At 32.7% G+C, this 26675-nt stretch overlaps 1 protein-coding gene across 1 annotated transcript in view; it reads right to left on the bottom strand.

Annotated features, from left to right (window-relative positions):
* Positions 1-378: 378 nt before the first annotated feature.
* LOC103574595 (doublesex- and mab-3-related transcription factor A2) overlaps positions 379-26675 on the bottom strand; it is a 185536-nt gene continuing 159239 nt past the window's right edge. The window contains exons 3-5 of the mRNA XM_014443030.2: positions 25769-26214; positions 25386-25662; positions 379-985 (exon numbers count right to left, since the gene is read on the bottom strand). Of these exons, the coding sequence (XP_014298516.2) occupies positions 660-985; positions 25386-25662; positions 25769-26214 (1049 nt within the window). The 3' untranslated portion in view covers positions 379-659. The remainder of the gene's footprint in view (positions 986-25385; positions 25663-25768; positions 26215-26675) is intronic.

The raw sequence follows: 26675 nt of genomic DNA, 5'->3' as shown, positions 1-26675 counted from the left end.
TTCAATATCATTTTATGACATTAAAATTTTTACAGTAATATGATTTAAAAATTAAATCAATAAATTAATTTTGTCTGTTGCCAAATACTACTCTTACATATATTAATCCAAACAAACAAACTAACTAACGTTGGTTACGTTGAAAGATTGATACATAGAAAGATTGTTACGTAGAAAGTAGTTTACAAGTCCAGTGATACGTTGAAAGATTGTTACGTAGGAAGATTGATTTGAAAAATTTATTTTGGTTTTCAAATTTCTGTTCACTTATAATCTTCAAGATTACTACAATTAATGATGATAATCTAAAAATACAATTTATTATAATGTTTAAATTTTATTTATTAATTTCTCTGATGATTTTTTATTAATATAATACAGTAGTTTATCTATGAAACATTAATCTTATAAACCTTTCAATACATATATAAATTATCTACTTATTTAAAGTATACATATCTGGACATGGATAGTTATCATATTATTTGCATAAAATGATCGTTTAAAGGCTTCTTCAGAAGTCCTCTAGTTTTAATGTTTAATAAGTGGCAATTTTATTAATATTTTTAGTCTTAATTTATAATAAACTGTCAATTTTTACAGCCAAGAAACCCACATTATCGATCGGTGCATGTGATTTAATGAACACATTTATTAGATCACTCGGAATAACTAGTTTTATCACTTGCATCATCCGGACTTGTTTCTCGATAGGCATCACTTGCACCATTCGAATGATTGGTTTGATTTGGTGGTCGAATAACAGTGGGCAAATAACCTGTACCTGCATATGGAGCAGCAAGGAATCTGTGACGTGTGGGTGGGCTTGGACCACAATAACCAGCTCTTGAGGCATAAGCGCTAACTGATGCTGCTGAAGCCACTGATGCTGCAGATGCTAAGGCACCAGCAAGAGGTGAGAATGCAGATTTAGGTTGGAGACTATCTTCGCAAACTAGTATTTCCATTGCTGACACTACGTCACCTGAAAATCACAATTTCGAAACGATGGATAAATAGAATCTTGTGCTAAATATAGATATGTAGTAATATTTCAGATCCAAAATATAGAAAAGTATTTAGTTCAACACTTTTCAATGAAAATTAATTGTGACATGCAAAATATAACTTCTAGTATGATTCAGCTTGTGGATAATTTTTTCAGTAATTCGAGAGGTCTTATCCGAATCAATATACACAACATATTTCATAAAGCTAATTTTGTTAATTATTTTATAATCCATATGTATGGAGATATTCAACGAAGAAGAAAGCGATGGTAATTATCCAAATTTGATCATAAATATGTATGCGAAACTAATTGAATGGTTTCAATAAGTTTAGCAGTAATTAATACGGATTTCAACAATTGAAATATAACAAAAACTTCAATTATGGGTAAAAATAGATATTTTTGTAACAGACACTCAAAATGTACGTCATTTAGCGCCTACAACCGGCAGCTAAAAATATTAGATAAGATACAGCTGGTAAAAAAGATAATACCACAAAAACTAATGTATTTATCTAGTACAATCGACTCTAAGACGCTCATGATTTGGTACCCTCGCCTTCCGCTCGGGCACCAATCTTCACATCTTGCGTCTTAAATACGATCGCACGCGATAGATAAACTACAATTATGTCAAACGGCCACAAAGCCTAAGGTTGTGCCGAGAATTTACGAAAACGAGTGTAAATTCGACGTCCGAGAATTCACCTCCAATTTTTTTGATTACTCAAAGACTATTAGTGATGAGAATATTTAAATCCACCGTGTTTAGAAAATCTCATAGAATCCATTAGATTCTTATAAATTACTATAGAGATTTTATAAGAATGAATGATTTCTATAAGAAATGCTATAGTTAAGTATATAAGGCTTTATACATACAGCTATAAGAATCTATCGGATTTTGTTAGCACGTCAGGATCTGAAAACTAGAAATTTTAAGCCTTGATTGTTTTTTTTTTATTATTTTAATGTTTAGAATTTTTTTTAACATCCTTGGATTTTTGTCGCTAGTTTACAAGGCAGCAATTCTGCAGCTAGAATCCTCGGTCTCGGAGAAAAAAAAATCTTATAAAATTTCCCAAAGAGAAGTATAAGAGTTTTATCAGAAGTGCTCAGCAACCAAAACTTCTCAGTACAAACATAGACACCCATGCATAGCATATCTTTTAGCCACGTGCGTGATCATGGCTTGTTCGCAAAGCTGATGCTTCGCTTCTTGAAGTTATCTAGACTGTCATCCGAGACAGAAAGGTATATGTTTGCCTCCCTTATGGTGGTTCCAAAACTCGTAAAACAGTGCTAATGTACTGTAGACGCAGTTACTCGCTATATTTTGGGTTCCACCCGTTTCGATCCTACGACAAAATATCCTGGGAATTAGGAAATCATTAAATGATTTCAAAACATCTTATTTGATATAAAATCATCACCCGTTTATCAGTGAAGTTATGTATTTATAATCGTATTTCATGTCATATTGAATAAATGAATTTCCGTTGCTGTGTTATTGAGCGAATTCTGTATTCTGAATTGTATGATATATGACGGACTTCTCTATAGAATTAAGTAAACTATTTTACATTCTATGATATTTAAACTATCAACTTGACAAATAATATTAATAATTTTTAACTTCCCGTTAAGAAAACCAAAGATTTTCGAAAAATTCGGAAAATTATTGTTTTCACCACAATTTGCGAAAATCGAGTGTTCATCAGATGTAAGCGTTTTGAGGTCCAAGAAAGCTATTCAGACTGTTTTGAGGATGATGCCCGAATGTCTATATATATATATATATATATATATATATATATATGTGTGTGTGTGTGTGTGTGTGTGTGTGTGTGTGTGTGTGTGTGTGTGTGTGTGGGTGTGTGTGTGTGTGTGTGTGAACTCTTTATAACTTTTTAGCTAATTATTCTATTTTAATGGTCTTGGTTCCAATCAAAAGAGCTCGATAACCACAAACTTTCCTGTAAATTTAATATCAATCGGTTGAATAGACTTGGAGATATATAAAGTAAACAAAAAACAAGTCTGGGAACCGGATGGGACCGCAGGCCAGCCCCAAAGCTTCCCACTGCTTTCGAGCTCGAGGAGCATAATTGGTAATATATATATATATATATATATATATTTGAGCTCTTTGAGTTCGACAATACCTTCGAGTCCTTTTTTACTTTAGTCACGTTGTGTAGTCATCACCGAGAATTCAAGAAATTCAAAATATTTAATGAGTATCATTTTTTAACGTTTTAGCCGATGCTTTTCATCAAGTTCTAGAGCTGATAAGATTGTTAGATCGATCGATTCCCAATATCTATAATAATCGAAAAAAACAAAAGCAAACTTTTTTGTTATTCTTACGCTGACGGTATTTCTCGAAAGGATTATTCGATTGAGATGTTCTTGGCGGAAGTTGAAGTTTTTATTAAGTTCTAGAGCTGATTAGATTTTGGAATTGATCGATTGAATAGTTTTCACACTATCCAAAAAAACGAAGAAACATAATTTTTTTTTCGTATTTCTTAAATATCTCAAAATATATTCAACTCAATGATCTAAAAATTTCTAGAAATCTAAGTTCAGAAGATCTCTTTCGAATGCCGCAAAAACCATCTAGATGGGTTGATTAATTTAAAAGATATGAAAAGCTTATATTCGCCCCCCGCCCCGCACACACACATAGGGACATCTCTCTGAAAATGTCAGAATGGCATCCTAGGACCTTCAAACGTCGACATCTGTTAAAAACTGGTTTTTTGTTAATCGGGGTAAGACCAATAACTTCTCAAATTCTTCGAAAATCGTCGATTTTCTTAGCGTGAGGTTGAAGATTTTTTTTTTTAACTTTTTTCGGAATTTCTGAAAATAGACTAGATCGATCGACTCCAAAATCTAATCAGTTCTAAGACCTGATAAACTTTGTCAAATGCTGCAAGAGACGTCTTTATCAGATAACTCGTTTGAGAGATCTCGTGGGAGAAAGAAATGGTAAAAAAAAATTTTGCGCATATCATTGAAATAACTGAACCAAATAATTCCAAAATCTGACGAGCTCTAGAATTCAATATAGTGCGTCGATTACCATTTTAAGTATTAAAATCGGATCATTTGTTTAAGACATACTATGGGAGAAAAGAATAGAAGTTACAAGCCCCCAAAGTTCAACAAAAAATAATTTTTTTTATGTATAATTATTGTTTTTACTTTTCTGTTATTTATTGGTGGTATTTTGTTCTTCGAATTTTAATTTGCAATCTTCTATATAAAATCTATTTTTATGCAAGAAATTGTTGTTTTATCATGCTCATAAAGTGAAAGAAATAAAAGTTTTTCGTACAGCAATAATTTATTTTATAAATTATAAATTATGATTATTATAAATAAATAAATGAACTTTTTGACACACCCTAATAGTCATACGTTTTTATGTATGGCCATTTATATTTAATAAATTACGGGCACACATGGTCACGTATTGTCATACGTAGCCTCGTATAGCTATATATGTCCAAACATAACCATGTATGTCCATACATGGACCATATACGGCCATATATGTTTAATTAATCACGGACATACATGGCCATATATAGTCATACATAACTATGTATGGCCATGTATGGGCTATATTCAGCTAAATATGTTTAATTAATCATGGGCATACATGGGTATATATAGTCATATAAAACCATGTATGGCCATACATAGCCTTATATGATCCCTATATCGCCATGCATGAGTGTATTAAAAAAGTTTGTGTGGCCACATATGCTCCATCTATAACCATATATGCTTCACACATGAATTATATACGGCCATGCATGGCCATGTATGATTCATTTTTCACGGGTAGAGCGTTTCATGCATTAAAAAGATATGAGAAATTTACATCTCCTTATACACACACACACACACACATCTCGGTGAAAATTTTAGAAAAGCATCGCAGAATCTTCAAATGTCGACATCTGCTGGAAACCCGGTTTTTAAAAATCGAGGTGAAACCAATAACTTCCCTAATTTTTCGAAAATCATCGATTCCCTTACCGGTAGTTAAAAAAGTTGTAAGTGGTAATAATTCAGTATAGAGGTAACTTTTAATATCCTGGCTAGTCTCATGACAGTCAGTTTAAAAAAAAAATACACCATTAATTTGTTCGTAGTGTTGATTGTTCTATGAACTATGATAAAAATCCACGTATAATCATAAATAGAGCTGTATGTGATAAAATTTGATCATATTTAGTTAATATGGGTTTATATATAATTTGATAGCGATTCATGTATAGACTACTTATTGTATTGTTGATAAGATTACACGGGTCCACAAGTAAAGTGGTAAATGCTGGGTGTCAGACTATGATTTTCTGGCGTAATTTTTCTCGCTGAACACGAATCTGTTTAGAATTGGGGGTCGAACTGCAAATAGTCAAGTAACCCCAAAACTGATAAAAAAAACCACGAATTAGTACTTTTTTTCGCATAGTATTATTATGCCACGATTTTTGCTTATTTCGCTTTGTAGGGCCCAACTGTTATTTGTTATTGCATAGATTAATTGCCTATTGTGTCTCATATAGGTCTTGCACTGATGCAATGGATTTTTTATCTTTTGTCTTTGACAAAAAATACAAAATCAGTACATTTACCGACAGAAACCTGCTACCACGAAATGTTCGGACTACGATGACAACTGGCTTTTAATGGGATGTATAGAATGATTCGCTAGTCAACATTCCGTGGTATTGAATCCAGCGGAGGCACGCTGTTTTGCAGGGAAGTACTAGAATATGAGGATGATGCCGTAGTGTGTCTGACGACAGGTTGATATTGATATCGTCAAAGTCGGAAAACCCTCATGCTTAGACCTAGGGAGATATGAGAGTTATTACCCCTAGGGTGGCTGACTCACCTACGATCAGGCCAGGTATTTAACGCGCGAAATTTACTTATGCTAATGGATTGTGATGATTTTTCTACTTAATATTTTGCTGGATCGTCTAGTACTTGGGACGATCCCGAATGTTTTGGAAATCTCAATGTCTTTTGCTTTGTTTCTGCAAAATACAAAGGGGCGAAAAATCCAAAGAAGCTCACAGATCGATTCAAGACTTTGTCTAAATAGTGCTTCGATATGAAAGTTTCTCTTAATCTCAAAACTTGGTTTTTTAACTCATTTCGTAGTTCATGTTATAACATGATTAACCGATTTGAAAAGCATCAGCTTCAAGAGAAACTTAAATTTAAAGCTCCAGCAATATAGAAAAAACTACTGGATGCAAGTAATTGCTACTTTCGCACGATAAATGTAAAGGCTGTGGGCTGATTGCATAAGGGGAAAATTTATTACTCTTCTGTGTCGAGTATGCAACAACCAGTAGCAAGCTTTATAGAAGACATAGAAGATGATGCGTCAGGAGACAGTTTGATGAGTGGATTAGACATAATGCAAGACAAAAACATTTAGTTCAGTTTGCCTCATAAATAGACAGAAGCATTTTCTTGATGGTTATCTTGACCGATTTCCGGAGAGTAACGGCGACTTTAGTAAAGCGCAAGGAGAAAAATTTCACAAAGATCTGAAGGAATTGGATTGGGGATTTCAAGGACAATGAGGAATAAATATGTTTGCAGATTACTGTTGGATGCTCCAACGAGAAACTCCAAAGAGAGGAAAAAAGCACAGCAGAAATCCACTGCTAAGGTCATTTCAAGACAAAAGTGCTAGAAAAAGACGAAATCTATAAGAATATTATCGTCATACAGAAAAAACTACTATATCGTCATTTTTATAGGTTTTTCTCCAACATTTGTCGTTTGAACCCCTATTCTGACATTAGATTCGTGTTCCGCGGGAAAAAGTACGCCAAAAAATCATAATCTGACACCCAGAACACACTACTTTTTATTTGTAGTCCTGTTTTATCGTTGGATAAAGTCGAGATTCGGCATGTAATTAGCTCGGAGGTAGTTGATTTGATTGTTGTAAAATTTTAGATCAGATGTTGTCGTTAATGATTAGCTGGCGTTTAGATTTTGATATTTCATCATGATTTTTGTTGTTTGGTCACGAGTGATTGTTGTTGGTCAGAACCGCATGTCGATAGTGGTTGATGATTATCGACAAGTTTTGAGGTTGTAGTTTAGTTAAATGCGACTAGAAGACGAATGAGTTGATGTACATTGTGCGATTGTATTAAAGTAACTATTTATTCATTTATTTGATTAATTTGAACAAAATGATACGTAGCACTAGAACATTGGATTCTGGCGTAATATTAACCGCGGTCAAAGTCAATGACTTTGTTTCGTTCGTTTGTTTTTTTCTGAGATTCGATCAATGGAATGACGCTTGAGATGTTATGATGTGCCTGGGGCAGGGGGTGGGGGCATCTGGAAAATCATGAAATGAACATATTTTTAACTCAACGAGTTGAAAATACGTTTATGACATCATAAACTTCGGGTAAAGAAATTAGTAAAGATTAATTGAAATTACGTCCAGGAGTGAATTCAACTGTTTGGGTGTTATATATGCGAGAGTATGAATGTCTATTGATTATTTGTATTTAAATTCTGTTTAAATATACGAGAAATACCGCTGATGACGAGAAAAGGTAAGATGGGCAAGTGAGAACCAGCCCTGCGTAGGAGATAAAGCTAAACACCGAAAGTCGGCATGTTCTTTATCTGAGGGCCCTGATAGGGAATTGGCGAGCCGTATTGACGACTAAGGCACGGACATGGGCTAGATAGTTGCATTTGGTCACGTACGGATCACCGCTTCCAACATTGGTTACAAGGGGTCAGTACTGCTGGAGCGAATGTGACTTAAAGCAGCTCAGGAGGCTTGTTGACGGTTATACGATCTTGACACGTGACTGTCAACAGTGCATATAATCGATAATTAATCCAAGGATCTTCGAGAACCGACTGCAGCACCATCGCTGACATGGATGAAGGAGGCCGAACAAAAATGAACCGACGATTCCGGCTTGGATGACGACGGAGCGTACACGTGTGTGCACGTTTGCAGTATTTATCAAGTTGAATACCACCGTAGTACCGTACCGCTTAGATTGATGTAATTTGGTTAAATTGTATTTTGTTAGTTTGTACGCGGCTAATTAATTATACGTCGTTTATTTTATATTGGAAACGACCAATTGATAAGTGGACAGAACACTTAAAGTCTTGTAAATTTCATCAGGTTGCATATTATATTGTAAAATAAATTTACGTAAGGATTTAATGCTCTACAAGATATTATAAATGTATTTATTAATTACTGTAAGAATAAAAACGTAGTCAAAGTGGCGGGTGATCGCCGCCTTGTTACACGTTCATTAATATTTCTGACTTGTAGTTACTTTTAGTAAGCCGTATAAAATATATTTTTACAACAATATTTCGAGTAAAATGTGACTGGTTATATTTTGTACTGTATGAGTGATGTATGTGATATTGAATACGTAAGATTGCAAAGTGCGGCTTATTATGATTGCCGGTTTGGTAAATTGAACTATCAATCAATCGTTAATTCGTAAATTTAAACAATCGTTATTAGTGTGCTGACGATCAATTATTAATTTGTTTTTATGTCGATCAACAAGATGTGTTTTGTTTTTGGCTATGTTATTATTGTTGAAACTGATTACGTAGGTGTCGAGATGAATAAATTCATTGCTATTTTTTTTAATTGATTAATTGATTTTATTGATTTTCCATACTTAGCATGTAAGTTTGTGTTGTCAGATGCGTATTGTCATTTGATCCGCCGTCCGTCTAATGATTGCAAAGCTGCCGAACCGATCAAGGCCATCGATGGTTGAGGTGGTTCCTCGATAAACTAACCAGGTGTCCAGCTTAAAATTTTTTGGTTTTAGGCTTGCCAATTTCAAGTGTACCTAGACTTCACTTCCGGTAGGTCTTCTAAAGCGGAAAAATCCATTACAATAGATGTATATATAGTCCTTGTTGAAAAACGCATCCATGATTTTTTTCGAATTTTTTTATTGCTTATTGAAAAAGTTATGAATTTTTGAAAATTTCAGATACAGAATATTCAAATGCTCATAATTTTGTGAAAAATATAGATAATTATATAAACTCGTACATTTTTTTTTTTTTTAGCTTTAAATAAACTTTCAACAGAGAATTCTGAAAAATTTTTAAATTTTTTATTTCCATTTTTCTTTTTGGTTTTAAAAGTAAAAGTGCGATTTAAAAGATATATAACACATTTTTTTTCTTTGAAAAAAATCTCAAAAATAGTGTATGTTGTAATCAAAATTTTGAACCTGATCCGATCATGCGATTCCGATCCGTCCTAATTTTCATCAATTAAAACAAAAAAGAAAAATTCGGTCTTAAATGCGTCAAGTTTTTCATTGTGAAAATGTGATTATCACATAACAACGAGTAGTGGCAGTTTTTTGTTAAATAAATACATATTTTTTATGAAGAGATTTTTTTTTTATTTTAATTCTAAGTTATGAACAAGAACTGAATATTAGATACAAACATGCAAAAACTATAACAGGTACCCAGAAATTATATTGTGTTATTGCGGATAAGGATGATAGTTCAATTGTCAAAAATTACTCAAATTCAAAAAAAATTCGGATCTGTTTTTTCAAAGAAAAAAAAGTATCATTCATCTTTAAAATCGCACTTTGATGTTTAAAACCAAAAAGAAAAATGGAGATAAAGGATTTTAAAATTTTTAATATTTTTTGTTGAAGGTTTTTTTAAAGCTGGAAAAAATGATGTACGAGTTTATATAATTATCTATATTTTTCATTAAGTTATAAGCATTCGAATATTTTTTACCTGATATTTTCAAAAATTCATAACTTTCTCAATAAGCAATGAAGAGTTCTTGAGGAGACCTCCAAAAATACGTCATAAAGCAGTCATTCCGACTTGAATGCTACCTGGGATTTAATTTGATATGTTTATGCTAAAATATTTGATTGGTCTATATCTGGCCTGATATAATCTGATATGCCCATATATAATTATTAATATGTCCTGATACAGTCTGATTTACCCGAAATAGTCTCATATAAAAATTGATCATATCAGGCCAGTGCGTCATACAAACTTGATATGACTTGATCTGGCTTAATATGTTTGTATGTAATTTTTAAGTGGATTTGTTCTAAAATCTAGGTATTGTATTTGTCCTCATGGTTGATAATTAATGATTCTTTTTATTTCCAATTCAAATTTAACTGACATTTATATAAATGATGACAATAAATCCTCATTTGATTACTTAATTAATAAATTACAGATATTTTAAACGAGATTTTATAAATGACTATATTTGTTCATGCATGATTATACATCATATTCTATATAGAGTAGACTGAGTCGAAAAAAAATTATTTCTTATCTTAATTAAATACATCTTAAAAGTTATTTTAATAAAAAAAAAAAAAAATTCTCCTAAAATTTCAGCTCTATATCTCAAAAATTAAGCTGGTGCACGATGGGAGAAGGGGTCCCCTTTCCCATTAGAAATACATTGAAACAAATTTGTTTTTTCTATTTCATAAATAACAATATCAAAAAAAATTGTTTTCAACTTTTAAATTCAACAGTCTTGTAGAAAATTAAGTTCTCTACAAAAAAGGTTTCTTGTATCATACGCTAAAAGGTAATAGGAAAAAAATTATGGAAGTTGAAACTTAGGGGGGCAAAGTCGAATTTTTAAGATGGGAAAAGGAAAATTTTTTTTCATTTTTTCTTTAATTTTACAAAATTCTATTGTAATTGGAATTAAAAATTAAGGTTTTTGCTATTTATGTTCTTCAGGTAATTGCAAAATAATGAAAAAAAAAATCCTGGTAGTTAACGAATAAAAAACAAAAATTTTTTCATCCTAAAAATTCGATTTTTTCCCCCTAAGTTTCAACTCGCATAACTTTTTTTCTGTCAACTTTAAGCGTATGACTCAATAGACCTTTTTTTGCAGAGAACTTAATTTCCTATAGGACTGCTAAATTTAAAAAACGGAAAAAAATTTTTGTGATATCGTTATTTACAAAAATACAAAAAACAAATTTTTTTCAATGTATTTTTAAAGGGAAAAGAGACCCCCTCCCCCATGTGCCAGCTCAATTTTTGAGATATAGAGGTAAAATTTTAGGAGGATTTTTTTTATTAAAGTGACTTTTGAAATGTATTTAATTAAAATAAAAAATAATTTTTTTTTCTTGACACAGTTTAATATAGAGTCGTATAAAATTATATATTATTATGCAGAATTCTTTTTTATCGAGAGTATTTTTAAACTCGAAGAGCTCGGAAATGTATTCACAATGATGTTTTCAAGCACCTTGAGCTTGAAAACAGCAGGAAGTTTTAGATCTGGCCCGCGGGACCGACCCATTTTCTGATGTTGTTTTTTCGATAATTTTGTCTCTAAACAGATCAAATCTATTTGAATAGTGAACAAAGTCATGAATAATCGTGTTTTCAAAATAAAATAAATATCACAGTAAGTCGATGATGCTAAAAGTCGTGAATATGTTTAATAAATACAATACAATGGAATTTTCATTAATATTCTTTCTAGAAACTTTCTAAAATAAAGATAACTAATTATTTCTGTAAAATTTAATTAGCCAAAAAACAGACATCATCGGTGTAAATGTGCGCCAAGTATGCATATCTTGTAGTAACAATTTTCGAAATCAAGATAACTACTAAGTAATACAGTAGCACATGAAAATGTCAATAAATTTCCGTCCAATTTAAGTCAACAATTAATATTTGCCGATTTCTTGTTCAATAAAATTTAATAGAAAGTTATAATTTTTTTTGATTCCCCTAAAATTGAATTTTTATATAACAATAAAAACATTTTTAAATAATACAGATACACTTGATGAGTCAGTGCTATATTTATATATGACATATCATATGCTGCTAAGATACTCAGCAGTAATTTTTGTTTCGAAAATTTTTTCTACGATAGATGCATACTTAATGCAAATTTTCACAGATGAATTCTGTTTTTAGGCTGATTGAATATTACTGAAACTATTAATTATATTGAATGCAGAATTCATTCCAGAAAATGAGATTTTATTGCATTTTTTTAGCATATTTCAGAATTTTAGCTTCATTGACGTAATGTTATATTTATTTTATGTTGCAAATACGATTATTCATGTATTTGTTTACTATTTAAATCGTATTGATTTGTTTAAAGACAAATTTACTTTAAAAATTCAGTTTCAAATTTATTAACTTCACGCTATGAAAATTAAAAATTTTCAAAAATTCGGGAAGTTATTGGTTTTGGCGCAATTTTCAAAAACCGAATTCCTATCAGGTATTGACGTTTTGAGGTTCTAGGAAGCTATTCTGGCTAATTTTAAGATGATGCCCGAGTGTATGTATGTGTGTATGTACGTATGTATGTAAATATCTGTAACTTTTGAACGGATGAACTGATTTTAATCGCCCAGGTGAATTGACTTGGCTTGTTAATATCTAGAAGCTTTGAAAAATTGAACTTGATCGGTAGGTTGCGTTCAGAGATATTCCAAAAATAAAATTTTTTCAAAAATGTTTTTTTTGGATAACTTTTAATGTGCCCGATGGATTGCTTCCAAAATCTAATATAATCAGCTCTGAAACTTCATAAGCCACGTCAAATGCCACCTCGACCATCGAAATCGGTTCATTCGTTCAAGAGAAACCGTGAACGAAAGAATTAAAAAAAAAAATTTATAATTAGTTTTTTTTAATATTTCTCAAAAACGACTAGATAAATCAATCTCAAAATCTGATCAGCTTTAGAACTCAATAAAACGTGTCGGTTGCCACCTCAACCGTCTCAATCGGTGAATTTGTTTGAGAGATATCATTGGAGAAAAAATTGTACAAAACGGTTTTTTTTCGAAAACAACGGCATACAAAAGTATTTTCAAGCTCGAAGAGCTCGGAAAGTTTTTTGCAACAACTTTTTGAGCTCATGGAGCTCGAAAAGAGTGTAATTTTGGGGCTGGCCCGCAGGGTCAACTAATAGACCGATATTTTTATATAAAGTTGTACCGAACCAAAAAAATTCAAAAAATTCTTGAGTAGAGAAGAGTGTAGGAGATGTTTTCTGACACTATTGAGCGATTGCATGTTTTCAAATACGTAGTCAAAACAATAAATTTAGTTCTCTTTTATTCGTTAAAAATTCTTCAATTTTTGTACTTTTACGTAACATTAGAACATAAAATTTCAATAACTATCGAATATGTATCTGAAATTATTTCTATTTAATTCAATAATCATTATTTTATGTGCTAAGTTGGTGACTATTAAGGAATTTCTTATCAGGTTCAATGCAATTTTGACAATATTAAAAAATTTATACCTCAGATACTAGCTAGACTTCCTAGTTCAAATTTTCAGGGCTTCTGGGGGATAGAATAAAGCAACTTTTTTAAAAGCTTAAAACAAATTGACGCTCGGAGAAAAAAGTTCTAGCTGTTTAAAAACAGCAATTTTTCAAAGTTTGATTAGTTTTAAATAGCTATAACTTCACGAAATCGGAGAATTAAGCAAAAGCTGGATAGATTCCATTAAAATATACCTCGACAAAAGATATTAGTTGCTGGTTGACTCTCAACTTCAAATACGGTACATATAATAGTGGTTTATAAATGGGCAAAATTTGACCAAAACAGTTGTTTAGTTGGAAGCTATTAACTAAGCCTGATACGAGTTTAGACCTAATATCTATTTTTTTTCATAAAAGTAGAAGTCTTAATGAGAAGAATGCCGCTGGGCAGGTTTTTAAGTTAGATGCAAGGTGAGATACAAATATTTGAAAATTAGTGAAAAATCAACTTTTTTAAAAATTCAAAAAATTCTCCAGCGGCCGGATTTGCACATATCTGGCTCAAATTTTTAGGATCGTCTCGTCTTTAGGTGTACTTTTGAGGAAAAAATCAGCATCAAAATCGCCAACCCCAGTGCGCACACTTTCGTCGAGAATTAATGGCTCTGCCCATATATATTATTTATACATATATATTACATAATGTAACAATTCAATTTTAATGTTATTAAATTTTGATTTTGTTAACTATCAATTAAAATTCAATCCTTGTTAGGTCTGGATTTAATTAATTAATAAATAATTAATTACTGGTAATGGTCGCGAAGACCTCAAGTGGTGTAGGCACCGAGCAAACAGGGTGATTATCCCAGAGAGTTAGCTCTAGATTTTATTTATATTAAGAGAACTCGAACGATGAACCCCACAGGGGCCTCTCTGTGTATTTGATGCAGAATTTAGATTTTATGCGTTAGAGATATTGGTAATTCCACCTACGTTTTGATGTTTGACTGCTTACTTTAGAAGTTGACCTTCGTGACGTGTCGGACTAAAACTTCCATGAACGGCTTCTGATGGTCTTTGATCGAAAGTTGATTTGGTCCAGGAAGAAGGAATGTGGTTCTTAATATTAAAAAGAATCTAATATACAGGTTGTCCCAATTTAACAATTATTATAAAATCCCGCACGCTTCCTCGTGTTTTACGCGAGCAGTGCTTCCCGTGTGGTGATTTTTGGAAAAAAAAATATAATTTAAAAATACCATTTTGAATAGAAATTTAACGCTAACAAGCAACTTGCCACGCCTCCTCGAGTGAAATAACGAAACGATTATCCCGTGGGATTTTATAGTATACTTGACTGTTTAGATTTTATTAAGGAAAATGAACTAATCGGCTTAAGAGAAATAGAAAATAGAAAATGAGGGTTGCCGAAACGTAACACGGTTTAGAACTCACAAGGGCCAGCAAGGATAATACATTAACTTGTCAATCGTCATGAACTGCTGCACCTTGGTGTTAGTTGTTTTCATTACCTCAGTTCGTGGTTCTGGAGCAATTAATTTAAGATATACAATCGGATGAATTTAGAATACAGTCAAAAGTAGTTCCCTAATTGAAGGAAACGTTGACGACGAGCAATGAGGTGTTAACTGAAGTTACTGTCCTTAAAATTGCTAACGCTGCACTTTACAGCAAGCGCGGCAAAAAGACCCCTTTAGTACATACGGCAAGCCAGATATAACATCCACATTACTTAAGGAAAGGTTCAAAGTTTTCGCCATTAACTCAAAAATATCCCAGAAGTGGTTTTGGCGCCCTCTAGGGGACGCCAAACTAGCAAGTACCACCCTCTTCGCGGGTTCTGGGACCAGTACTCCAACCGTTAGCGGTGCCCGCATGTCTTGCACCCGTAACATGCGGCAACTCCGTGGTTGCAGGAAGCCAATAGGTACCTCTGCGTGGGCGAAGCGAATCCCCTTTTGAACGTCTTAAAATTCTAAGGGTAATAGCCCGTACACAATACTATCTCTAGCATATAGTGATAATCACTCGGTAATAATAATAAACGAGAGCAAGTTTATTTAACTGCTGTCTTAAACCCGAGTGAGTATAATGTGGAAGAAACCCTTTTTGGGGTAACGAGTGCAGGCTGTAACTCGCCACTAATCTGCAGCATGTCCACCAATACATGGAATTAGTACCATGGGGGACCCAATCCAAGCCCCACTTCGACCAGAGTCTCTCTATTTCCTGAGATGGGAGGAGTGTTTGGGTCCAAGTGAGGACGGTCTCGTGGTGGCTGTTGGTGAGGCACCCACATGCGTTGCATGCCTAATGGGTAAGCTAATGTGAGCTTATGCTCATATTTCGCTTTTATAATATTACGGTAGTGGATAGGCGATTACGCAGCGCGAGTATGCCCAAAAGGGCGTGGTATCGGCCTCCCGTCAAACGGAGGTGGACTTAACCGTCCCGTTACATTAATTAATTAACTCAAAAATATGAATCATTAAAAATAAATAAATTTAATTTATTTTAAATTTTATGTTCATTAAACAATCGATAGTTGAATTATTCAAATCGTTTTTTTACATGTAATTATAAATGAAGTTATATATAATTTAACCTGGTCGTGTTTGAGAAATAAGACATATCTGCAATCATATGCGAATTATTATCAAGTAATATTATATTATTATAAATTACTACGATGAATTATAGCTGATAAAAATTTCGGTGTAATCATAAATACAGCTACGAGTTTTTCATATCTACAAGTGGCCAATAGACGAGTGGCGCAGAGTACAATCCATCAATAACAAAAGTTGAGCAGCATCAAGGAGGAACATTAATTGGACGGGTGACCCATCTTGGAAAACAATGATTTTATGGAATTCTACAAAATTTTACAAAATTTCATAAGTTCACAAAACTTTATAAAATTTTAGTACTAAGATTTTGTAACATTTTACAAAAACATTTTTCTCTCGGAATTATTCGGACAAGGACGATTTATGCAAAGCTTTAAAAAATGAGTGGGAAAATATTCCGCTGAATCGATTAAAGAAGTTGGTTGACTCAATGCTGGCACGATTTGAGGTTATCATAAAGGCGAAGGAATATGCTTCTAAAGATTTAATTTCTCATGCCTAAAAGTGCTAATTTTATGTTGGAAAAATATTTTTAAAATGATGACAAAATACTTATGATCCTCCATTTTTTTTATTTGTTAAAATTTAAGCTTGATTTTGTTGCGAACTAACGTTATTTCATCACTATTCTGTAGAACGTTAAGTATCATTCAAAAATATAAATTGAAAATTTTTTGTTTTTTGTTTACTCTCAATAAATAAAATAAATATCTTTGTTAAAATATTTTTAAGCGCTACTGTACAAAAAATCTGACCGTAGGTTGGTCCTGCGGACCAGCTCCTAAACTTCTAGCTGTTTTCAAGCTCAAGTTGCGCGAAAACATTAGCGTGAATATATTTCCGAGCTCGATGAGCACGAACATGCTATTACATGCCATTGTTTTTTTATGAGCTTTTTAAGCTCTAACAAGTTACGTTTTCTGCTGAAGCTTGAAAGCTTAAAAATCGAAAATTATTGATGAAGAAGCGGTTTGTAAATTTTTGTTCCTGACTTTGTTCAATAAAATAAATGTATTAAGGCAGAAATCAATGCCAGTGATCGAAATCAAGATTGAAATGAGTTTTTACTCAGGTCAGAGGAATAATATATATGAAATATCCGAGAAAAATGTTGAAAACTATGTTTTTTCAATTTTTTGCTAATAATATGATTCAAACTAAAGAACTAGTTAGATGACATTATATGATGATCGAAAAAGACCGTAAAGAGGAAGAGTTGGTATAATTTCTGTAACAGTGCGTTTTGACTTGAAAATCGAGCGCCAAAGTCTAGTTAATCTACGACCATCTATTGTGATAATTATACCTTAATTTACACTCATCAGTCACCCGGGGCCATGTCAGAGGCCCCCTAGGTCGCATTCTGTTGAGACAATGGTGGAGTAGTTTCCCACCCTCAGAATTTTCCTTTAAAAGGGCTAGCAAGCAGTTGCTCGGGGACTTATGCCCTGGCTACCACCCAGAGTGGACAAGTAGGGTAGAGCACTGATGACGCTTAGCGAGGTTGCTACTCTACACCCAGAGCTTAATACAATTTACTTGAGCCGGCCTAACGATAAGTCTCGTCACATCTAGACATTTAGTCCAGTGATAATTTTATTTAATTTATTCTATATCTTTGAGTTGTTTGTCCGTTATTAATAGCCGCCGTCATTATTTTATAAATCATTTATTTGAATAACGTTTTAAGTAACTACATTTCGAGTCAAATTTCTATACGCGGCCATTTAGTAAAGTTAAAGTTAAAGTGAAACTGTGCCGATAAAACTCGTGAGTGTTACCACACCATTGCTGTTCATTTCCTGCGATTTCCTATCACCAAAGATTTGGGCCTACAACATTACTGCCACGTTTGCTGCCTACGCTTATTGAGGGTCATCTACAACTACAGAAATCGAGCATGCAGTAAGGTACAGCGTAAGTGGGATTTCATCCTCCCTAAATTAAAATTATACTTGGTCTTCTCCCGCGTAAATTAAAATATCAAAACTTATATACTAAAGTTTATACTAATTAATTCTATTGGGGAAATTTTAATATTGTGAATGGGTATTTAATTAAACAAAATAATATTTCTCTTTTATAATGCAAAACCAAATATTTTACTGAATAAACCACCAGGCATTCCTTTCCTTTGATAATTAACAAGCCCAAATTTCAGGGAACGGGGCGAGCCCCCCCCCCCCTTCACCCAGCTCATAAGATTATATTAGTTAAGTTAACTGTCAGTAACTGAGGCCTGGACAAGATCTAGCCAACCACAGACTCCATCTGTTATATTGGCGCCCAACTCTTTGCACCTCGTTCTCTGTTATATTGGCGCCCAACTATTTGCACCTCGTCTCTAGCTTATTGGCAAAATTATTTGCACCTCTTTTTCTAGCATTAACCTGGTGGTTCCTAATTACAATCAATAATTACATTTTTTTCATTAATTAATTTATTAATTTTCCCGATTAAATTTTAAAATTGATTTATTAATGGCTATCTAATTTTGTTATTTTTCAAAATTTTATTGATCAATTTCTTTGAAAAATTTGGTATACAGCAATTTCTTTCCCGAATTAATTAAATTGTTTTTAAGTACGTCGGGAGGAATAAGAGCAGTGGTTATTGGAGGGTAATTACCCCGAGGAATCGTTAATGAACAGTTTTGTCGGCTTTCCTGATTATATTTCAAATCTTTAAAATTGTATTTTGTGCTTCGATGACTGTTTTATTCAGACTACGAGCCCTGGCTCACAGTCTTGGTGACGAGGAGTGTAGATCCCGTCATCGAAGGATAATAATAATTGATTAGAATTTTTAAACTCATTATTTTGTTCTGACTGGCAATGAAATGATTTAATTAAAAATTCAAACTTTGTGAAGTTTAGTTTTAACCATTAAACTTTCGGTAAAATTTAGTAATATTAAAAGTACACAAAATTAATCATATTCTGACTATAGGGTTTTTCCCTGGTATGAAATATTTTATGTCCACGCCGCTTCATAAGTTAATTTTAAATACTATACATTGTAAAGTAAAAAATTCGAATATCATAAATAGTTATTAACACGTCAGTTATTTGAAAAAAGAGAAAAATTTTCTAGTCATCGATGTATTTAATGAATAAAAGTAAACATTTGTGTAAGTTGAATAAAAAAATAATCCATCTAGTTAGAATCAAATAAAACTATCGTATTACTATAAAATCAATCTTTACTAAAATTTTTTAGTCATTAATGAGCTTAATCAACTAAAATATAATTTGTGTGAGCCAAATATGAACATAATCTATAAAATAAAATTGTTGTACTGAAATAAATTAATCTTGACTAAAATGGAAAACATTAATTATTCTTATTGGCAAAATTTCTTTCGGGTGACTCATACAAATTTGTCGAGATAAAATTTAAATTTGTAATAAAATAAAGTATTGAACACTGTGGCTAAATACGTAAAATAAAATATTATTTCAAGAAATAATAGACCAGAAATAAAAGTAATTTTAATAGAAATATCTTGTAAATTCTTAAAGTTTACTAAAATACAAAATAAAAAATTTCTTGGAAATTTTGGATGAGTAATTTTGGGCTTCTTATCTGCTCATAAATTAATAAATTGAAATATTATAATTTGGCTTTAAAATAGAAGAATTAAAATAATCCAGAAACAAGTAATTAAATAAAATCTATAAATAGTTTTCTAAAATTAAAATAAATTATCTTACAAAAATTGAATGAAAATATATGTTAACGTCAGCTTTAGGCTTAGGAGATTAAAATAAGTAACACTGGGCTAAGTTAGCCCAAAACCAAAATCACAATGTACTGTCGCCTTATCAAATAAACTTTAGTCATCAAGTGAGTCATGCATAAGTACCGTGAATTTTAAAGAAAATTCATTTTAATTATTATCCGTAAATGAATGAAATAATAATAAAAATAAAAGTAATATTAATTATAGTTATTTGAATTATCCGGTACATGATGACGTGTTTCATTCAGACCCTTTACTGGGGGCTGAATACCAGCCCCAGATTCAGCTGGCGCATAATAATGATTATATTAGTAAGAATAAAATTGGTGCGTATTGTCAGTTCGAGACCAAGTGGGCCTGAAAGCGGCTTGGTAAGTATTTTCGGCCCCATATTATATCACAAATGGTGATGATATCGGAGATATGATTATTGAAAATACTATTGAAAACTCTGTATTAAAAATTTTGGAAATTTCGCAAACCATACTAATAATAATAATGTTTCTTGAAATAATTACCTCGTTTGAAATTATAACAATTTATCAAATCTAACTTCGTTTTATATTATGACAATTTTGTAAATAATCATTTTGTATATAGTGACCGGGGTAATAGTAAATTTGTAACAGTATTTTGCAAATAATTTTGATCGAAGACTTTAATCCTTCTGTAAACAATTAATTTGTAAATATTCTAGAATAATTTTAAAGTTTTGATAATTTAAACGGTTTTCGGTTTTAATAAATTTTAACGTTTTAATCATTGACGAAGTTAATTCGAGGGAAGGCTTAAGGGTAGAAGATCGGCTTTTGGTTAACTCACTGGTATCAGAGACCTTTAGTCGTCTGATGTCATGTTTGAATAATTCATACAATATTAATAATAGTCAATAATCGTCGTGAGTTTAGTTAACGAAAAATAAAATAATATAAATTAAAAATGGAAAGAGGAAAGTTAAATGATTAGAATTAATTTGATTAGATTTAATTTATTTTATATCTTTGAGTTGTTTGTCCATTATTAATAGCCGCCGTAATTATTTTATAAATCATTTATTTGAATTACGTTTTAAGCGACCACATTTCGAGTCAAATTTCTATATGCGGCTACATAGTAAAGTTAAAGTTAAATTGAAACTGTGTCGATAAAATTCGTGAGTGTTACCACACCATTGCTGTTCATTTCCTGCGATTTCCTATCACCAAAGATTTGGGCCTACAACATTACTGCCACGTTTGCTGCCTACGCTTATTGAGGGTCATCTACAACTACAGAAATCGAGCATGCAGTAAGGTACAGCGTAAGTGGGATTTCATCCTCCCTAAATTAAAATTATACTCGGTCTCCTCCCGCGTAAATTAAAATATCAAAACTTATATACTAAATTTTATACTAATTAATTCTATTGGGGAAATTTTAATATTGTGAATGGGTATTTGGTTAAACAAAGTAATATTTCTCTTTTATAATGCAAAACCAAATATTTTACTGAATAAACCACCAGGCATTCCTTTCCATTAATAATTAACAAGCCCAAATTTCAGAGAACGAGGCGAGCCCCCCCCCGCCAGCTCATAAGATTATATTAGTTAAGTTAACTGTCAGTAACCGAGGCCTGGACAAGAGCTAGCCAACCACAGGTTCCATCTGTTACATTTCAGACACATTTTAGTACTTTATATTATGATTTATCCGAAAAAAATAACATAAAATGTTATTTTTTTAACTTTTCAACGCCGATATCTTTTGAACTAATCAATCGATTTCGATGTTTGAGGTGGCAATCGACGCGTTTTATTGAGTACTAGAGCTGATTAGATTTTGAAGTCGATCGTATAAGTCGTTTTTGAGAAATCAATAAAAAACTAAAAAAAAAATTGTTTTTTTTTCGTAATTCGCTAATATTTTCGAGTCTATTCCATCAAATAATCTGAAATTTTTAGGAAAGTTGATGGCCAACAAGCTCTTTCGATTGCCACCTCAACCATCCAAATCGATTCATTAATTCAAAAGTTACAAAGAGTTTACATACACACACACACACACACACACTCGGACATCATTCTGAAAATAGTCAGAATAGCTTCCCAGGACCTCAAAACGTCGACATCTGATGAAAACTCGATTTTCGAAAATCGGGGTGAAAACAATAACTTTCTGAAATTTTTGAAAATCGTCAGATTTTTTTGCGGGAAGTTAAAAAATCGGTCCATCGGTTGACCCTGCGGGATAGCTCTAAAACTTCCCGCTGTTTTCGAGCTCCTCGAGCTCGAAAATATTGTTGTGAATACATTTTCGAGCTCTTCGAGCTTGTATGCCGGTGTTTTCGAAAAAAATCGTTTTTTATGATTTTTTCTCCAACGATATCTCTCAAACGAATTGACCGCTTGAGACGATTAAGGTAGCAATCGACGCGTTTTATTGACTTCTAAGGCTGATCAGATTTCAGAATTGATTGAATGAGTCACTTCGAAAATAATCGAAGAAAACCGTTAATCGCCATTTGTTTCTCGATCTATGTCTCTCGAACAAATAAACCTATTGAGATGGTTGAGACGGCAGTCGACGCGTTTTATTGAATTCTAAAGCTGATTAGACTTTGAAATCGATCGATCGAGCCATTTTTGAAAAATTTTGAAAAAACTGAAAAATTTTTGTTATGTATTTCTTCTATATCTTAGAGACTATTTCATCAATCGATTTGAGATTTTCAGAAAAGTTAACGGCCAACAAACTCTTTCGATCATCACCTCAATTATCTCAATCGGTCAACTCATTAAAAAGATATAAAGATTTTATATCCACACACACACACACACACACACACACACTCGGACATCATTCTGAAAATAGTCAGAATAGCTTCCCAGGACCTCAAAACGTCGACATCTGATGAAAACTCGATTTTCGAAAATCGTAGTGAAACCAATAACTCCCCGAATTTTTGAAAATGAACAATTTTCTTAGCGGGAAGTGAAAAAATGATCATGTACAAAATAAATTTTATATTTTATCAACACCAAACTATTTTAAAAATAATTCCAGGATATATTGTGAAGATTTCTTAAATAATTACATAATATGTTAATGTAAAAAAAATTAACAAATATTTATTCAAAAGTATTGCTAAAAAATAAATTTAAAATGATAAAAAAAAAAACGGTCTGTCAGTTGACCCTGCAGCCCCAAAACTTCCCGCTACCCTCGAGCTCCTTGTGCTCAAAATCATTGAACGAATCTCTTGAACGAATTAACCGATTTTAATGGTTGAGATGGCATTCAACGCGACTTACAAAGTTTTAGATTTGATTAGATTTTGAAATCAATATATCGAGCAAATTAAAAGTTATTCAAAAAAAAACATTTTTGAAAAAATGTTATTTTTGAAATATCTCTGAACGTACTCTACCGATTAAGCTCAAATTTTCAGTGCTTACAATAAAAAATAAGCCGCGTCAAATGACATCTCGACGATCAAAATCGGTTCATCCGTTCAGAAGTTACAGAATATTTACATACCTATGTAACGGGGTAAATTTAGTTTTATTATCAATCAAAATCGTGATTTTTCACGATTGGTCAATTACCCTACCTGCAAACCCAAAGAAGCATTTGATTAAGTTTTTCGACTTGTCACCGGGCGCGCTAAGTGAAAATGCTAATACGCGAGGCCCAATCATAATTAGGCAGAGGGGGAATTTTTCGATCACGGCTGAAAATTATCGAGTGAAATTAATAAAAGTGCAAGACCGAAGCGAAGAGGAAGCAGAGTCGGCAGGACCGGGTAACCACCCAGACGCACACGAAGACGGAGAGCCAATAGGACTGGGCAACCATCAAGACGAGTCTTGTGACCGGAACCATCCAACCTAAAGTAGAACCCAACACCATAAACGCCATTATCAGACGCTATTAATTACATCAGGTAAATTTATTTAATTGGGACTTGGTTTTTATAATGTGGAACTAAGCGATAAAAAAAAATACAATTGTTACAAGATACCAGGCAGGTAACCGGTACCTTTCATTATTAAGAACTGATTGCGTCTGAATAGCAGGTTGAAGGAGAGTTCGAGTGTTTTGGCGAAGACGAGAATTTAATCCGGGTAAATTTGGAGGAGGTTACACGAGAAACACGCGGTCTATAACAACTAATACAGAACAAACGACGGAAAAGAATGAACGTAAATTGTAATAGGTATTCTGTAGAATATTCCAGACGGAAAGCCGGAATATTTGTTAGTTAAAATACATAATTTAAAGTCGTGTTTGCGAAGTATTGTCGTGTCAACGTGCAATAAAATAATTGTAAAACCTAGACTCAACAATAAGTAGCTTTGATATTTCCAGGCAGGTTGTTTAAGTCACTCACCGGAAAATTCTTCTAGAATTTTCCAGGCAGGTCGTATAAAGCATTCACCGGAAAATCAATTGTAATCTAGTCAAAGTTATCTAGTCAGTAATATTAGGATAAAATTAATTTTAAGTAAATTAAATTAATAAATCATATAAAATCAATTAATAAATTTATAAACGTTAAAAGTGTCGTAAAGTAACACGTGGAAAATAAATGTCCGAGTTTTTGAGTATTGTGATATCGAGGTCATGATAAATTGTTAAGCGGTCACATTAAAATATCTCATAAAACTGGCTTAACAAAATTGTTGATAAGAAAAGGCTTGCGTTTATAAAAAATGAGTTGTTGTTAAATTTATTAGTGATTTTAAAATGGCAAATTATGTGGAAAGAAATTTTAATTAAGAAATAGATGTAATGGAATTTTATATTGGTAAAAGTGTGAGTCAGTGAAAATCGTAATTATAGAAATTGTGATAGATAAATAGTTGTAAATAATTGTCATACAGTAGTGAGTAGTGTTAAAATTACGTAGAGGGCCCAGGCGACCTGGTGAATTAATGAATAAGGGTAAATATCACTTAAAGGATCAAGGTGACCGCGTGAATTAATTGTAAAGTCGCGTAGAGGGTCCAGGGGACCGCGTGAGTATTAAAATTAAGGTTTTAACCACGTAGAGGGTCGTGTCGACCGCATGGGGAGTTGAGTTTAAGTTAAGTGTGGGTAAAATAGTCAAGGGGACTCAGTGTCAGTAGGTGTGTGATATAACCAAAGGTAGTTGGCATTAGGTTATAAAGTCTATAAAAGTTTATAAAGGCTTAATAAAGTCATATGGTTATAAGGTCAAAAGGTTATTAAATAAATAAAGGTAAAATTGTTAAATGTGAAATAAATAAATTAATTATAAATTATCCTTCCTCATCCTTCTCTTACAAATTAATTTTACATCGACCAGACGACCAGTCATGACGACCAGAGTAGCAGCATAGTACACTCGTACACTCGGACATTATTTTGAATTTAGTCAGAATAGCTTCCTAGAACCTCAAAACGTCGACATCAGTTGGAATTTCGATTTTTGCAAATTATGGTGAAAACAATAATTTTCCAAAATTTTTGAAAATCATCGATTTTCTTAGCGGGAAGTTAAAAATCGCCAATACCTAGTTCTTGTACTAGCTAGCTGATCTCTTATGATTCATTCGTTTTTCAATAAATACCAAAGAAAAAGATCTTTTGTTTAATGAGAATCTAACTCACCTTTGCAGCGATGAAGGAGAGATTCAACATCCGCTCGACGTCTTCCAGGAAAAACTCGAAGCAATACATCAATCGGTGACCTTTGCTGTTGCGGTTGCTGCTGAACTTGAACACCACAAGGCTGTTGAGCACTTTGCATTTGCATTTGCATTTGTATTTCTCGTGATTCAACTAAATGATGATGATGCTGATGTTGGTAGAGAGCTGGTGAACAGTATAGTGAACTTGCTGTCGGTCCGTATAGAGATATGTATGGTGAAAAATGAGCAGCTGCAGCCTATCAATTATAAAATGAAATGAGCATAATAATTTTCCACCTTATCGATGAATAATTTATGAACATGTATTACAATCAGTAATTAATTAAAATTTTTCAAACTTACCGCCAAAGATGGAGGTTGTGGGCTATAACGATGCTGTACAAGATCAACAGTTTGAGAAACGGTTTGAATAGATGTTTCAGTTGGACTTGCCGTTTTTCGGAGACTCAGATTTTCTGGTACTGGCGTATCACTCCTTTGGGGCGTAAAAGCTGAAGTTAAAGATGGTGTGTGTGACGGACTTAGACTAGCTGGTCCAGTACTTCCCTCATCGGAATCGTTTACACTACTCTCTTGTTTCATACCTATTATTGAATCTGTCTCTGTTGATATGAGACCCAGATTCGGATCAGTTGATGATTTGACATGAAGAATGCGAGTTGTGGAGGGTGAATGTGATTGAGATCGTGAACGTGAACGCGCTTTAGAAGATTCATGAACATCTAGTGAGTCCGAGTCATGGTCTTCATTGCTTGAGTCGTGGATGGACAATCTTTGTCGTTTGGAACCTTGAAACAAAAGAATAAACTATAAAATCATTTTTTTTCAAAATATTAAAATTTATAAGTATTAAAGTAGTCTGGTAACTCGTATTAAAAAATCAAAAATTTTATTTTTGCTTTATTCGAAAGTACAATATATTGAAAATATACTGTGAATATTTCAAACTGAAATTCGAAAGAGGAATAGAGTTATAACGAGTTTTCGAGAGCGCTTCGTAGTTGCACGCGGTTTCGTGCTGAAGATTACTGAAACTTTAAACGCGTTTATCTGGGAACAATGTTTTTACGGTTGGCCCCAGTCCTAACTTTTTTCTATTCAACCTAGTGATCTGAAACTTAAACTAGTTATTGTACACACTTACAGTTCTCGTCGATAGTAGATTTTGTTTTTTTCACCTCTGACTTTCCATTTTACAAATCTTTTTATGCGAAAAAAAGATGACTTTTCTTTTCAAAGTCCGCCATTT

This window comes from Microplitis demolitor, chromosome 2 (assembly GCF_026212275.2).
Source record: "Microplitis demolitor isolate Queensland-Clemson2020A chromosome 2, iyMicDemo2.1a, whole genome shotgun sequence".
Lineage (NCBI taxonomy): Eukaryota > Metazoa > Arthropoda > Insecta > Hymenoptera > Braconidae > Microplitis > Microplitis demolitor.
Note: the sequence above shows the minus strand (reverse complement) of the source record. Positions and strands in the feature narration are given on the sequence as shown.